The 17285-nt window shown below is 39.1% G+C and overlaps 1 protein-coding gene across 6 annotated transcripts in view; it reads right to left on the bottom strand.

The window, feature by feature from the left end:
* DIP2C (disco interacting protein 2 homolog C) overlaps positions 1–17285 on the bottom strand; it is a 329448-nt gene that overhangs the window by 65047 nt on the left and 247116 nt on the right. For all 6 annotated transcript variants that reach the window (XM_054815993.1, XM_054815996.1, XM_054815990.1 and 3 more), the window contains 8 exons: positions 15464–15557; positions 15233–15352; positions 14294–14408; positions 9295–9434; positions 7560–7696; positions 5813–6021; positions 4887–5001; positions 245–446 (listed from right to left, as the gene is read on the bottom strand). In XM_054815993.1, the coding sequence (XP_054671968.1) occupies positions 245–446; positions 4887–5001; positions 5813–6021; positions 7560–7696; positions 9295–9434; positions 14294–14408; positions 15233–15352; positions 15464–15557 (1132 nt within the window). The remainder of the gene's footprint in view (positions 1–244; positions 447–4886; positions 5002–5812; positions 6022–7559; positions 7697–9294; positions 9435–14293; positions 14409–15232; positions 15353–15463; positions 15558–17285) is intronic.

Here is a 17285-nt window from a genome sequence, read left to right as displayed (position 1 = left end):
AGAGTGAATAAAATGTCTTAATCTTTACTGAACTTGGGTTTTGGAGCATTTTTCCTTGCAGGCTTTGTGAAGGTACTTCTAGCTCCTACCAAACCAATGATGTCCTTAACACACCTGGAATATTTAACAGGAACAGCTGATCGAGCTGATTCTCACCTGCATTAACAGTTACTTGATTTTGCTCCATACAGTACCATGAACACACAGCATTAAGTCACGGTCCCTTTGCCTTCACTCATCTTACCTGGTTGTTTTTGCCTTGGTTTAGGCAGGTTTGTTACGCATGTGTGGGGACACATCAACACATTACAAGGATGCAGCGATCCTTCCAAGAAGAGCTGCTTGGTTTCTGACAGGTGTATTCCTCCCAGTGGCGTCTTGGGAAGTGTGTTTGCTGGTACGAGCGCTAAGCAGTAGACTCCCACTTGATGAATACTGTCAATAGCCTAAAAAAAGCAGGAAGTTGATTTTAATGAAAGGCTAATTTTTCATCATTCTGATAAGCACATGTTGTACTGAATTACTGCATAATAAAACAACCCTAATAATTAACTGGCAATGGAAAGACACTTCAGCAATGTCAGTGATAAGGAGGTTCTTTTCAGTGGGAACAGGTGGACGGAAATGTAACACTGACGTTATTACACTCATTCCAGAAGATAAAAAAGCAAATAAAAACCTAGTGATAAATACACAGAAATCTATTAAGAAATGCTACCTAGGCATCCCTCTTAGGCACACAGTAATAGCACATATCCTGGAGATTTATTATTGAGATGTGCTGGCAACTCCTGTGAAGCTGGTTTTAAGCTGCGCGCTTCTCAGAATTAAAGTTCAAAGGATTCCTATCAACTTAACATCCGGTCCATCTTGCAGAGCAAAGAAAAATTTCAGAGGTTGCACATATATCACCATATACCTACTGATGTATATAGCTGAGGAATTTTCAATTTTTTTCTAAGATAATAACTGTTTCACTCCCTGATTACTGTGTAAAAGGTTGCCAGGCAGGAGAGGCAAATGACAACAATGTAAGGAAAAACTATGAAATTATCCACTTGAAAAAAAATCTCTTGAATGAAAACCTGAAAAATAAGCATCTTTGAAACATATAGTAACCATGTTCATTGTCTGACAATGAACTCCATCACTTTCAAGAAATCTATAACATACGGTACCTTTGTAGTTTATTTAGTTAAATATGAATATCCATCCATTTAGATGTTAATTCCATACACATTTTAACTAGTTATTTTCCTTACATTGGTAAGAAAAATTGCAGCAAGTTAGAAAAACAAGTTCAGACATCCACGCAGACTGAGAAACAAATTACAGACAGCATCTCTAATGAGTAGTTAAATGTTCAAAAAGATAATTTACTTAACTTGCATTTTAATTTTTAACTGTGAGAAAAGTGAACATGTATGTCTGTTGCCTTGAAGATACAATCTCTGTTCTGAGAATCAATCATTTATAGTTATGTACTTAAGTGTAGACCAATAAACTACTGATTACTTCTACAGAGACTCTAAGTAATGCTTTGCTTTTGCATTCCGTTTGCTTCATTTTTTATTGATTTGATTGCAAAATTTCATAAGAAAGAATAATAAAGCAGTTACTCATTTTACAAACGCTGCAGTTTTAGTAGTGGTAGATCTCACGGTAGTATTGGAAGACCTCACTGCTGGTCTACAGACACCTTACCTGAAGGATCAGCAATAGTGAGATATGTATGACAGCCAGCACACAATGTCTGATGTTTCTGGCAAAAACCATCATAATCTCCTAATCATAATGTTATTTGCAGGTTCTGAAAAGAAGTGATAAATCATGGGATCCTCACCTGACATCAGCTGGATGGAAAACCCTTACAGGGCAAGTAAGCACTCTTACTCAAACGTGAAACAGTATGGCTCCTAGAGTTGGCGAATGGAAAGCAATACCCAGCTGGGATGGGATGAGGGGTGTTACATATAATGATTCCCCAGGGACTCCCAAACTGTCTCCTTTGTGTGCTGCTCCTCTGCAGCACAGTGCCTGATAAGATGTCATGGGTCATTCAAAATTGTCACCTTTCACACTTTTGAGTTTGGCACATTTCTGAAGCAGGGAATGACTTTCACAAGGACGAACACTGATGAACTGAGCCTTAAAATTTTGAGAGAGAAGAGTACCAGCCAATTTTAATGCTCCTGGTATTTATGCCTGTTGATGAGATGGCTTGGTTTTTGAAATGACTGTCCAGCCAGAAGTGAATAGAGTATCTGAAATCTTTATCCCTCTGTTTCACTGAGAAAACGGGTTAGAGATACCAGAACTTGCAGAGAGTCCAGACTGCTATGTTGTTCAAGCTAAGAAAACATCTCATTCTGACAAAATTCTCCAGGCAGACACTCTCCAGTACCACAGTAGATCTCCTAGCCCTGCCTAGTCCTGTCAAGTCCTGCCAGAGTGCCGGCACTGGTAAAACTAACATCCAGTCTGCCAGGTGCAGGAACCACAACCCTGCCTGAAGGATCAGATCAGTTTGCAGCAGCCTGGGAGATGAATGGGTATCCAGGATCCATCTGACTGAACTGCTGGGTGACCTGGGGTCTTCACTCACACTGTCACTAAACACCCTCCTCCTCCGCCACTGTCAAGAAGCTCTACACCCAAGCTGACCACCACCTCCCAACCCTGCCTCTGCTAAAACCCATAGATGCAGTCCAACATAGCCCCATACACACAGCAGCTCTACCATCCTTCAGCCCTCTGCAGAGGAGCAGGAAGGGTCAGGAAGAGTCAGAATACGTGCAGCCCACTGGAAAAAGGTTCTGCAAATCGATGCAGCTCAACACAGCAAGAGATGCAGAGACACAGCGAGGCACAGTAGAAGCAGACAGTGAGGGCAGGCTGGCACAGGGCAGCACACGCAGGGTGTCAGATGAGTCTCCCAAATATCATCAGAAATGAGTAGCAATTTGGTAGAGTTTGTTAACAGGCACGTCATTGAGAGTCATGACGCAAGTGTGATATCGTTACGTTGCTCATCACTAGCAGATGATTCAGATACAACTGGTTACCACTTCCTGACATCTGTCATAAAACTCTGATTGGGAAGAAGGCACAACGCATCCCACATGTTCCTGGCTTCTGTCCTCCATCTCTGCTCTCAGCTGAAGTGGAACTAGAAACTTCTTGTTCGCATAGTGACGCATGCCAGAGTTGCAGACTTCACACACGGGTGATGAAAGCAGCCACACATATGTGTACTTTGATATATGGCCTATTATTCTCAGACACTGCTGTGACTTGATCATACTCAGAATAATAGGACTGACTTTTGGCAGGAGTAACTTGACACAGGACTCCCACAGCGTTCAGTACCGAATTCTACTGGTTACGATGGTGTAAGACCATCTGTAAAAGTCACAAAAATGCTCAGCTGACAAAACAGAAGTGTAAGTCTAGAGTTTCAACCTTTTCTTTAGGAGCTTGCTACTTGATAAAAATTATTGAAGCATGGGCAATCCAAAAGCCTTTTCTTCTACAATAATGGCCCTAGGTGCTACGAGGTGCTTCAAAGGCTTTCTAAAGGTTCTAGCTTTTCTTGGTAATAATTTAGATCTACTGTGAATATGAGATGCCTCCAACTGTATGAAATGTAGCTATCTTTTAAATCAAGAGAGCAGATAAACCTGTCTTGAGATGGATGAAAGATTATTTGTTCAGTTTCTTCAAGAATACGGTAGACAGATTCCTTTTCTTATTCAGTACAAAGCAATAATGAATAAAAACATCTCTGAACTGAGTGGGATCTTTTTCTTGGGTAAAGCAATATATTTACCTGAGGCGAGTCCTTGAGGAAGGACAGAAAGGAAGGTAGGAAAGGGAAAAGGAATTAACAGGTGACCAGTTGTAGAGAGAGCTGAGACCATTTCACAAGGCAGCAACAGACAGACTTAATTTGACTACATCTCCATTAAATCTATTGCTTTTGAGTGAGAAGTGGCTCCACCATGGAGATGAAGGAGATGGAAGATGACTGCTATCTAAACTATCTGATTTTTTTTTTTTGTGCACATTAGAGTTGAAAAAACTTTGAGTATGGTAATGATACTGCCTTAACTTGGATTGCTATATGTAAAGAGATCAGAATTTTTCAGTGTTCAGTAGCTTCTGTCTTCTGGTCAAACTGTCAAACACCACCACCAAGGTGGGTTTCATCACAGTGGTATGTGTCTTGCATGATCCACCAGACAGCTGGAATGGGACTCCTTGCAATAGGTGTCATCTGTGCAGATAATCGCACTGTAGATATCTAGGTCTGAGCTAATCAGTCACTTCATTTCAGTAGAGAGAAATTGACATTTTAAGGCTGTGTTTCATTCAGTTTATTTTAGCTATCAACATGGTACACTAGAAACACATAATTCTCTCCCACAGATTAAAAAATAGTATCTGGAGACAGAGCTCAGATATGTGTATCTACTTTTGATAAGGTCAACTCCATATCAGTGCCAATAACTGTTTAGTAAGAGACTTTGGTAGCTTTTGACAGTAAGAGTATATAATACATTAATCCATTACCCTTTTGAAGTAATGAGTAACTATATCCCTATAAACCATATGTTATTTTTTCCTTGCTCTTACTTACTTCAATTCATCCCTGTTTTCTTATAGCATTTTGATTAGGAAAAGGAACACTCTCTGGATATGTGAGGCCCAGATAGGAACTGTCATTCAGAAGAATCTAATTTTGTGCTCATTAGGTGCAAATGCAACTGAAGGAGGACTTACAATTACTCAAAGATAAATGTCAGTTACCTTCGGGGCCTGAAAGATCAATAAAAAGAATATAAAGCAGGGGAAAATAGCTTCCAAACATACATAAAGAGCATTACCTGGAGAACTCTACTCATCCATTGAAAACTGTCTTCCTCTGTGGAATCTGGCCTTTGCTCAGCAACAATAACTATCCTTTCATCATGCAGCACACTCACTGAAAACACTGCTATTCTATAGAAGAGAAGGAGAGAAGAGTATTTAGTGCCAGGACAGATGGAAAAGCCTGTCTTCTAAGTTAAGCTTCTATAACTATGATTTTGTGATTTATTACTCAGACAACTGGTGCATCAATTAGTATTTTATTTACGGAGAAAAAGCAACAAGAACAGTTTTGGATAACTTCTGGAGGAGAAATATGGGTCTTTGTTCTAGAGTCATGTAAATACAGGCATAAGGTCATAGCAGGGTTGGAGAAGTGAACCTTCTTGGGGTAAGAAAAGCACTAAATTTGGGTCACGCCAAGGTGGTTGTCAAGCTGTTATGTAACAGCCAGCATAAGCACCTTCTTTTGCCCCATCTTAGAAGAAAGTAATTGCAACATCATTTTGTGAGAGGTCTGCCATGTGATCAAGTGTGAGCGCATGTTACTGCTTTAGGCTCTTTTAGGTGCCTCCTGCTCAGCTTCAGCACATTAGGAAGGTCACACAAGGAACCACTGCCATGTTCCAGAACTTCAGCGTTAGGCATACTGGAAATGTTCAACTCAGACAGAAAAGATCCTGTTGAGTCAGCATCTTCAGAATTAACTAGCTGTTCATCTGGAAATTTTAATTATCACAGTTTCAGACCTTGGTATCTAAAGTCTGCCTCAACACTGTCTTAGGCTTCCTTCTGCTGTCTGTGGTTCCAGGAATATGAACAGCAATGGAGGGAAACCACAGTGCAGATTAGGCACTGCCTTCTGGAAACATTTTGGGTCACTTACATCTGGTCTAAGCAAAATAAGGATTTCTACATAATATAAGAAAAGAAAGGATCAAACCTTCCCCTGTAGACAAATTTCATTGGTTCCACGGCCAGTGCTGTTGCTACAATGTCATCAGCATTGTGTCTTCTTCCACTGACAACCATCAAACCATCCATTTTGCCAATAACAAAAACAAGTCCACCTGGTCCTATAAAGCCTAGTAGTCCGGTCCGTATAAAAGGATATTCAGTGATAGGGCCACCAGAACTGGTCATAGGAAACACCTGCAAGACAGAGAAACACAGGTCTTCAATTCTATACACAGAGATCATGCTGCGAAATATTTCAGGCATGCTTTCTCAGATGGCTCTTCTGGAATGAAGTAAATAGGTCGCTGGTGATGCTCTTTACTCTTCACTGACCACAAAGGGAATGTCACGAAACTCCTAGACTAGTGTGTAGAATTTTCAGTACCTGAATTCCAGCAAGTTCAACCCCGCTTTGTGTACCACACATATTTTCCCTAACCATGGCTCTGTAAATCATTTATGACCTAAAAAAATATATAAGTCAACATAAACAATATTGAATAAAAACCCCCGCTGTGCAGAGTGCAGCTAACCTGAGGTGCTATGTATAAGTTACTGAGAGACTAAATTGTAAATATTACGGCAGAGGTTCTTTTCAGCACCTCATGCTCATTTCTAGCATAGTATGGAGAAATAAACAGGCTAGAAGTGAAGCTATTTTAAGGTACTGTACATTAATGACTCTTGCAGCTGACCATATTTTTATCTAAGGTCAATTAAGTCCTCACAATACCAGTGACAATGCCTTCTGTAGCGTGTCTAAAAGTGACAATGCAGCCCTACACAGAGCCTCTGTAAATGTTTGAACACCAGACACAAACGTGACTTCCACAGGACAGATTCCTAGCACTTTTTCTACCCTAACCAGCACAGCGTTATCCTTCTGGCACGTGAGCTTCTTTGAGCTGCGTTCTGACACAACCACATCTTCCTGCCAGCACTTCTTTAAACTGAAATAGTCTAAAGGCAAGTTATTTAAGACAATGGCAAGTGGAAGACCATGGCTATATAGTGTCCTTCAAGGCTCATCTAAAAAGAAAGGTCAAATTCTGCTGCCAGATGCCCATGGGTGACTCTTATTGAACAGATTTAATGCTTATACGTCCTCAGCAATAACTCACTTCAGGAACACAAAACTCTTCGACTCTAATACCTGCAACATGAATTACACCGTAAAACAGAAAAGAGGCCTACTTGGACAGGGCTCCTAAGAACACGCTTAACTACAAAAGTAGGTGGGGATTAATTAGGAAACGGTATCTTTGCTATTCAGATACCTCTTGAAGAGTACATCTGTCAAGATTCTGTATAAATGCAAGCCTTTAATGCTGGCTGCCTTGTGGAAATGTTGTAAACTGCTTTTTAAAGATACCCAGCAGCCTTCATACTATTTGCAACGTATTGCATGTAGCTAGCTCATAGACTTGTACAGCATTACCTTTTGAACTTTGTCTTTCTTCCTGCTGATTGTTTCAGCCCCTGGTATCTTCTTTCAAAATTAAAGTAAAAGCTCTTCAGAGCCAAAACTAAACCCACATAAAGATCTACTATTGCATTTAATGAAATGGGCTTCAGTGCAGATTATCTGGCTAGAGTACAGGTCCCAAGCCACAAGCATTGATTATTACTGCTATTCTGATATTATTACTATCAATATTTTATGTCAAATATTATCTCAAAATAGAAAAAGTTAAAAAGGAAGGATTTTATATAGCATTTTTTGGTCAGCTTACCTCAAAAGTATTTTTGGTCATGCCCGAGAGTCCATAATATGATGTACCCGTTGCAATAGCACATACACAAAGTTCTCCTATTTCATCTGTTTTACAGAGCTGAGGAATTCCATCTGGCTTCACTGAACACATTATAGCTAGACAGAGAGCAAAGGACTTTAAAAATATTATAAAACAAACTACAGAATAACATAAATGCTGTGGGAAAGACATCATGGTGGAGTTGACATAAACAAACAAATTATATGTAGACTAATGTCTAACAATTGGTTTCTCAAACATTAAGGTGTTCAACATTATCAAATGTTATTTATATTATAAATAATATTTATATGAAGAATGCAAAGATCTTTATGTAAACTCAGTCTTTACACTGATAACAAAACCTAATTTGCCTTGCTCTCTAAAATTTCAGTTGATCTGTAATATTGCTGTGAAATGTGATTGTGTTCCCAGTTTTGCATACTGAAGACTGCATTTGCCACACTCAGTGCAAAATGAAATACCCTAATGGAGTTCTCGATAATAATTATACTGCCAGTGAGGCAGGCAACCAGGAAATCCACCTCTCACAAAGTAGTGAGTAACACCATACAAAAGATCAAGATATTCTAGCATACTAGTACAGTTATTTTACTAAGAATTTATCAGAGCTCAGACTCCCTCTCACTGGTCTTACAGGACTGCAGGGACAGCAGGAGCTAAACGGGAGGGATTAGAAAGCACTGGTCTGAGGAAGAAGCACTATTTTATGTGTCAGCTGTGTGAATAAGAATCAGGTATGCTGCTTTAACTATAATCCCTGGAGCTGGAGTCCAGCATGTGTAGATTTTGCAGTTGGAAAGAGGATATGATGAACAAGGGAGACCAGAAATGAATCAGCACGTCTTTTAAGCACACATGTAAAGAATCTTGAATGACCTTTCTCTCACTCTGAGGGTAAACAGGAATGTGTATGTTTATTTAAACTATCAGAATGTAGTCTGAAGTGTAAGATGGCACATCTATAATAGTATCTTATATATAAGTATTAGACAACAACCAATCTTATCTTCCTTTATTTTAAGTTGTTCAACTGAAATTTTATAAGATGCATCATTATGTTTTATTCCTTTGGTGCATAACAGACATTCTCTTATGAAAAACTACAGTGTTATCCTTTTCTAGTCTCTTTAACATCTCATTTAAAATCTAGCTCTCTTATGAAAAATCTTATCTTCTGTAGAAGCACTGGTTTCAGTTTGAATTTATCAATATGAACTGTTCAGTCATATCTCCTCTTTCTAATAACTGCGTGATAGCACAAGATCTTTGAAAAACATTCTGCAGGCCTTCAGATAGCAATTTTGTTGATCCTTAGCATAGGTTATGAAAACTTTCACTACTGAGTCTCATCTGGGTCAGGCTTATGGATATTTATAGCCTCCAGACATTGGAATCCAACTTTCTTATTTTCTGCACCAGTATTTCACAGTTAAGGAATGGATGTTCTGATGTGGTGACAGGTTAGTTAAAGCACACCGCTAACGCGAGTAAAGACAGCCTCTGAGGTAAACAGAGAGAAGAAATCTTGGGATTTCCAAACCACAAAGTTTTACAAGGTAATGCTTTTCGACCAAAATGTTTCCAAGTGCATGTCCTAATTTCAAAGCTTGATGTCTAAGAGCAAAGTATGCCCACCTATTACTTTCTAGAGCTACTTACTTAAATTGATGAATCACAGCAAGTTTCTTACCTCCTGGCATCACTAAACCAACATCCTGGACAGTCAGAACGGAAAGCTTTTCTTCAGAGTCCACTCGAATCACTCCGTAAGTGAGACCATGCATGGACAGAACTCCTCTGCCTGGTGGCTGATTGCTGTCATCCGTTGGCCTGCAACCATGGGTTAATACATCATACAGACATAAGCATTTACTTATTCTTCATGGACTACTATTGCAAATGATCCTCTATTTCAGAATTTAGAATTTCACCTTTTTTTTCCCCCCTACTAGACCTGATAGAATCCTGGTTTTCAGTCATTTCTGAACAATGATGTCGGCCAACTCTCCCATTCAGCAGCCACCTACATATATGGGGCTGCAGAGATGGAAGTAACACCTAACATTTACCCAAACCAGCTTGCATTTATCTTTCAGATAGATTTATAGAGATTGTTTGATTACCCAAGTAAAGGCCTTTTGCCTTGTTTTAAAAACACTGAAAGGCAGTGTAGACGACATAGAGGGAAACTGCACTCAAAAGATTTGGAACTGATGAGTAAATAACTTGATATGTTTCCTACTCTGGGGCAACCTAGGAAACCAAGCTCACCTGCCAGACTAAAAGCCTAGCTCTACCACACTGGTATCAAAGCCAAGATTAGAATACAAGTATGCTGTGCTTAAATCACAGATACGACCTCCCACTCCCAAAACTTAAGCATTTAAAATTACTAAACAGAAGAAATTAGGTTGTAGTAGATTACCTACCAAATATCTGTGGAAGCTGCAAGGACTTTACCATCTTTATTTTAGTGCATATAATTGAATTCTTCCTATTCTAATTTACCCCATGAAAATTAAAACAAATTACACCTTCATCAGTCATGGTCAAAATGTTGTCGATGTAGCCTCTTTGTAACGCCTCAGTTTGCTCCAATTCACTGCCGACATGCTGTACAATTCCACAGCATCAGCACAAGCTGTCTGTCAACTTGTTTCAACATAAAACCGCCTGCTGTATCAGTGGATACAGTTATACGTATGTAGAGCGTGGCTTGAGCAAACGAATGTTGGCGTATGCAAGTTATTAAGTCAAGGGAATATGTCAGGGCCTTTCCTGTCTGGAAAGATTCTTACACTGTCCTGCGTTTTAAAATGCAAAACCAGAAGCTAACATGATGCTGATTTGAGTGTGCATAATGCATCCACGGAGAGCAGCCAGACTCCAGCTATTTTCAAGATGGATAAAACAGCCAATATTTAGTTCAAGATTCTGCATTTTTCCTAAATAGTTCATCATAACACAGCTATTTTTTAACAGCTAATGTCCTTTTATATGACATTTCTCCTCTACTGTGCTTGAAATACTAGATGGGCCTTAGCCAATCATGCTCATGTAAGCCTTGCAGTGATCGGCACTATAAATTTCAATTAATAGGTTTTACGAGGCATATTTCTCAAGTGACATTGTCAACAAAGAAGAATGTGGGCACGCTTGAAAACGCATTAGAGCATAACAAATGGTGCTAGTAAACAAGCAGCTGTGATAAATAACATTCCCATCATGTAAAAGGAACTTTCAGCGACATTATTGATCAACTTCCTCTCACCCTTGCTCCCCAAAACGCACATTTCACTGCTCATGAGAAGAAAGGTCTCCTGCAGGCACACGTAGCTTCTCACAACCTTCTAGGAGTAGAGGCCATCTAAACTTTCCTCACTCACATTTTCTTGCATTACTTATCACATCCAAAGACTGCTAAAAAGGAGAGCGGGTGCAGCTTTTAAAGTCTCTGGCTGGGTACAGGACAGGGGTGCCACGGAGGGAGGCTGGAGGCACGAGGCTCGTGTTGGGGGACTTGTCAATAGAGCCACACTTGCTGTGGCCTGGGCTGAGATAACAGGTTTGCCTGGGTTAGCGAGAAGCACCGTGCAATGGAAGCAGGTGTGCAGAAGGAGAGTCAGTGCGGAGGACCTGGGGTCCACAGGATGGGTGTTTCAGAGCTGCTATTTCAGAGTACTTCTGGTATCCTGGGAGTCTGAGGTGGATACTTGAACGAGACAGGAGTTAATCGTGCCTGAGTCTCCTCTTACCGGCAACTAGCTATCTGACACCAAAAGGGAACACAGAGGAGCAGGACAGAGGAGTGAGGTTGGAGCAAGCACCTGACAGCACCTATACGTCCTCTTAGAAAGTATCTCGTCAGGAACAATTTTGCAATATATGGTATCTTATTTTGTCCTGTGCATGAGATCCACATGGGAACAACCCTAAAATAAGTGTCTCTGCCAAGCAGAAGGAGAGAAATCACTTGGAAAGATGATGAGAGATAAATAACTCCATTCCAATGTACTTATAATTTATTTGAAAGTTCACATTTTTAATTTTCTTTACACATTCAGTATTTCTAATACTGATTTTGGAATTCTGTAAGACTGCTTGCTGGACAAAGATGAATCTTTTAAGGTAGGAGCAACATAACAAAGGTATAATTCCACCTACTTTATATACTAAGTAAATGCAGCTTAAACCACCAAACCTATCCCTTTAGTTTCCTTAACCATGGAAGAGGGACAATATGCATCTACTTCAAAACTGATTTGTTCATATTGAGTAGCTGTAGAGCATTTTGAGAGCAGTTACTACTACCATTTACAGATACGATCTATTTTACCTCGGTTTTTTCCAGTCATTTAAATGTAAAAGACCTGTTCTTAAACTTTTGCACTCCCTTAAGCAAGTGGGTTCAGAGTAGTATGCAATAAATCAAAGCTGGGTCTGTTTAGCTGGGGCTGTTTAGGCTGGAGGGGAGAGAGACTGAGAGGGGATCTTATTACGGCTTATAAATATCTAAGGGGCGGGTGTCAAGAGGATGGGGCCAGACTCTTTTCAGTGGTGCCCAGCGACGGGACAAGGGGCAACGGGCACAAACTGGAACACAGGAAGTTCCATCTCAGTATGAGGAAAAACTTCTTCACTCTGAGGGTGACCAGGCACTGGAACAGGCTGCCCAGAGAGGTTGTGGAGTCTCCTTCTCTGGAGAGATTCAAAACCCGCCTGGATGCGATCCTGTGCAACCTGCTCTAGGTGATCCTGCTCGAGCAGGGGGTTGGACTAGATGATCTCCAGAGGTCCCTTCCAACCCCTACCAATCTGTGAATCTGTGAAAGCGGAATACCATAAAGAATTAATTGCATGACACATGCCTTTAAATATTAGGCTTCATGACTCAGCTCTAAGGCTAAAGTACCTATTAGTCTATTACTGTCTTCTTCTAAACTATAAGGGTATTTCAACTGAGAATTGGTTTTGTTACTCTTCCTTGTAGGAAGATCAGTAAAATACACCATAGATTTGGAAAGAGTTGGAGCATTAACAGGGAACTCTCTGGATCTGTGCTCTGCAGGGAGTAATTTTAATTCATACTTCAGCTGTAACTCTTTGGAACTTGTATGATAATGACATTACTGTCAGTGGAGATGACTTGAATAAAATGAAAAATACTAAAGCTCCCAAGTTCAGCTGGTATTATCCTATCATTAAAGAGACTTCAAAAAAAGGAGATACGTGTTCAGTAACATTCACTGTAGTAAGAACTGCTTTGTAATTACATAGCGAGGCATTGAAGATAAAAATGCCTTTTTTTTTTTAAATCATCCACTATTTTATGTGCTAATAATTTCTTTTTTATGTAAGCTCTCAATGCTAGTTAATTTGAAAATGAATCTCTAGTGCTTCAGATGGCTACAAGCATAGAGTTTAAGTCTCCAAAGGGCATGCCAGCCATCGCATGTTGAGATACCATGAGTTCTCCCACTTCATAACCTGCCATCTGGGACAGATTTTCCAGGCCCAGCACAGGAAATGAAAACCCTCTCCCATTTATCAGTGCTCAGCACAAGCAACGTCCGCTGCCCACCTCCTCTCTGCACTTACAATCAAGAGTTCATGGCAAGGGACTGAAGGTCTGCACAGCCTAGGCAGGGAAACCCATCACAAGGGAAAAAACAACATACTCCTTGGTGTAAAGCTGAGAACAGGCTGGTGGAGCTGAATGAAGGGCTCTCTGAGATCCTGTAGTTCACAGAAAGACAGCTAGCCTGGGCAGGATAAGTCCCTGATGGATAGCTTTCAGATGTTTTAAGCAAATAATGAAGTGGCTGAAAGTCAACCACACTCTTGGCCTCATGTCTTTCTTCCTGTGATGTTTCGTTGGAAAGCTAATTGAAAATCTAGTTAAATTTCACTTGGACAGTGTATTTTAAACCATGTGGCAGGAAGTATTTTACTTAATGCTATTACAGTGCTTTACACTTTTATACTGCATGTTTTAACATGTGAAACAATTATAAATGGCTGTAGAAATCCGAACTTAAAAACGAAGTGCCTACTGTTCAAGGTACAACTTTTGTAAAACTCTGCCAAAACAGACAACAGTTACAGCATTTACTGTGTGCTACAACACTCATGACAGGTGACTGCTGCATACTGACATTCATGTACATAAGACTTAATAGTTTTATTAGAATTTATCAATTTTTGTTCTAGGCACAAATCCCTCAGACTTAAAGCGCATTTTCAGATGATTACTGAGAGTCTAGGAATGGTTAAAAAGCACCAGTCAGCCAAAAACAACCTGCAGAATGTCATAATTCTCTTTAAACAGACTACTTCAAAGCATGATTTTCCTCGATAGCAATTCCAATTAAAATCCCACATTTTAATTCACTTTATGCTTAGGGCATTTTTCCACTTCTTTTTCCGGCAATAGCTTTTGCATTTCGGTCTATTTAATTTAAAATTAGCTAAAATTACAGAAATGGGAACTATATTAAAAAGCACTCTGAAGTTAAATTATCACTCTACAAATTCTTCTTGTATGTCTTCTTTGGACATAAACAATATGAAAACTAAAAATGTCATCCAGAAGTGAACTGTGCAGACTCATACTTTAAAATTTTTTATTTCTTTCCAAATTACCACATATATTCTACAGTGGGTCTACTTCCATTGGTGTAACACTGTACCTTCGAATAGCCACAGTGAGAGCTTCCGGTGAACTAGCGCAGGGACAAATGACCTCCTGTCGTAGACCTTTACTTTGGAAGACATTGAGAAATGCATCACAGGAAGAAATAGACCCTGGGGTAAAGAAAAAAAGGATCAGAGGAGAAAAATAATCTGATTTCCGAAGTGATGCTATTCAGACTTCAAACTTACTATTGAATATATAGGTTTCTCAGGAGGAAAAATTTTAAAAGGACCCATGTCCACTGGGAAAGAAGTCATGGTTGCCACAATTATATATATGTATATACAGTTGCATCTGCATACGGAGAATAAAGACTAATTTTTGAGCATAAAGTCCTTTCACTATGCTTACGTAGAAAAGCCATTACTGCTAGATTTACAATATCAATCTCATTACAGTTTTCTTTTTTAGGATGAGGCAAATTAAAGATTTAATTCAGAAGCTCAAAGCAAACTACTACAAACAAGCAGAACACCTATACATTGGTATCTTAAATAATACAGAGAAACAGTTCACACTATTAATTGTCATGAAATGATCCAGATGTGGTTCTCTAGAGTAGTATCAGTATTCCCCTGAAATTCTCAGCTACTTCTGCATCTGAGTGCTGTCATTCAGAAGAAATGTTCTGATCCTTTCTATAGCTTAAGGTTATTTACTTCAGTCTTTATACACGACTGTCATGTTAAACAAAACTGGATTTACTGCAACTTACGTTATGTGGAATATCAAGTTTGCTTCAGGATTAGCTAAAGAAAAATATATTTTAAAAAAATCCAAAATTAATTACAGTTTCCATAAATACCGTATAGTTTGCAGTAGACAAACCCTATACTTTGTAAATATTTTAGCTAAGATGACTGAAGATTGAAACTTTAAATGCAAGACAGAAAACACTTCCTATTCTGTATTGGACTGCAGAAGCATAGCTTACATGGGTTCGCGCCATCAGCCACTATTAGCATACGCAGTGAGGAAAGGTTGATGTCTCTCTGATCTCGATGTGCCACCAATGCCCAGTGCATGTCTCTGGATTTTACACAGGCAACTTTTGCTGCAGTAAGAATGGGAAGATTACTAATACACCACGTAAAAACTATACAGCTGTATTACCAATTTGTAATTTTGACTATCAAGCATACTTCCGTATATTCCAGCTCCTTACCTTTGTATTGACAGACTTTTTGTATCCATGACAGTGGATTCACTTTCATTAAGGAGTATGGAATACTTATAACATGCATCATGTTCATTACACTCTGAAATCAAATAAGATAAATGGATTTTATACAACAATCGTGGTAATTATTTATATTGTGTTATGGGCATCTATGCAAATCACTCTATGCTTGTTTTATTGTCAATGCTGGCATTCATCTCCTATCTAGCTATCTACATTAAGATGAAACAGACTCCCATTTCCTAATGCTTTAATTAAGGATTAAGGATTTAGAGTAATCAGATCATAACTTTGAAGCAGTACGGGGAAAAAAAAGAAACAGATTTTTTTTGTATTTATACTCTAAGCAATTCACTTTAAATATAAAAAATAAAAAACATTGGATGAACAATGTCTGCACGTTTGCTATATGTAGGTTAGTATTATCCCTAAGCCTGCTAAACTTTGGTATATATGAAGACTCAAAGGGCAAGTAACAGTAACATATCTGTCTAAAGAAATCCATCTCTATGGAGACTGAAAAACTAGTAATGGTAGTGTGGCACAAATTACTTAAAAGACAGTAGACAGAGAAATTGGAGATTAAGCAGAGATCGATTTATTTTAACAGAATATAAATTAAGGAGTTTTTAGTCCTTCTCCAGGTGGGCTAATTCCAGTATTTTCAACAAGGTCATGAAAAGTTTAGAAAAAGCAGCTGAGTGAAACCAATGACAGATCGAGAACCAATCTGCCACCTGAGGCAGTCAATTGCTTTAGTGATTTCTCAGTGTTACTACCAAACAAAGAGCCTGTAAATGAGCTGCTGCTTTACTTGTTACCATTTAGAAACATTTTCTGAGGGCTCATAGCAGCTCAGGTAAATACAGTATTTGTTTTAGAAAACCTAGGCTTAAGAAAGGTTAAGTGTCCCAGTGGATTAGTCATCTAAACACTTGCAGAACTGCAAAAGATAGTTCTCCATTCAGTCTGGCATAAGCGTAGGTATGGGAAAAGCACTTACAGGCAAGTCATGAAAAAAATGAAGCTCATACCAAGATAGCAAAGGAAGGCTTAGAAAAGCTCTATTAGATGCTTGCTTTCAACTTCAGTGATAAAGATGGGTTTTTTAACATGAGATACTTATGGGCATGAAACCTAATAGACCGTTTCTGCTGCAGAAGTGTTATTACTGCCCTTTGATATTAAGAACAGTATAACATTGCACGGGAAAAGTATATCGGATTCCTGGGAATCATAGCAAGTAGGGCCTGTACATCCTGGGACCCCCAAACAATGACCCTTCAAAACTTGATATCTGTTCTTAAAATGATCAATGAATAGTAAGTATTCTGTCAGTCACTGACTGCAGCAGCACCTTTAGAAGCAATCCTTAAAAAAATGTCAATCTGCTCCCATGTCAATCGAGGAAGATGTTCAAACAGCAAGTAGACAATTTATGGAATTTAAAGTATCAGAAATGCTTTAATGTTAACAAACCCATCTGTTGGTGGGAGTTTTGATAGAGAAGATAGTCAGTGGCAATATAGCTCTGCCATTGGATCATATCCTTACAGAGGCAAGTACTAATTTCATTGTTTTCTGCTATAAAGTCTGATCTCAAAATCACATAGCAGTAAGATCAGAATAACATGGTAAGAATGGGGTCAGAGTACTTGACATGATGCATAAAAATACATTGGCATCTTTACTGTGCTCATTATGGGTAAGTGCGCTAGCAGAAGATCATGGGTTTAAGTCACTTATTTTTTGCTTTCAAAGCAGAAAAAATTCTATTAGAAGAATCGGTAGGACATCCCAGTTTGTG

The sequence above is a fragment of the Grus americana genome, chromosome 2 (genome assembly GCF_028858705.1).
Source record: "Grus americana isolate bGruAme1 chromosome 2, bGruAme1.mat, whole genome shotgun sequence".
Taxonomy (NCBI): domain Eukaryota; kingdom Metazoa; phylum Chordata; class Aves; order Gruiformes; family Gruidae; genus Grus; species Grus americana.
This window is presented reverse-complemented; position numbering and strand designations above follow the sequence as displayed.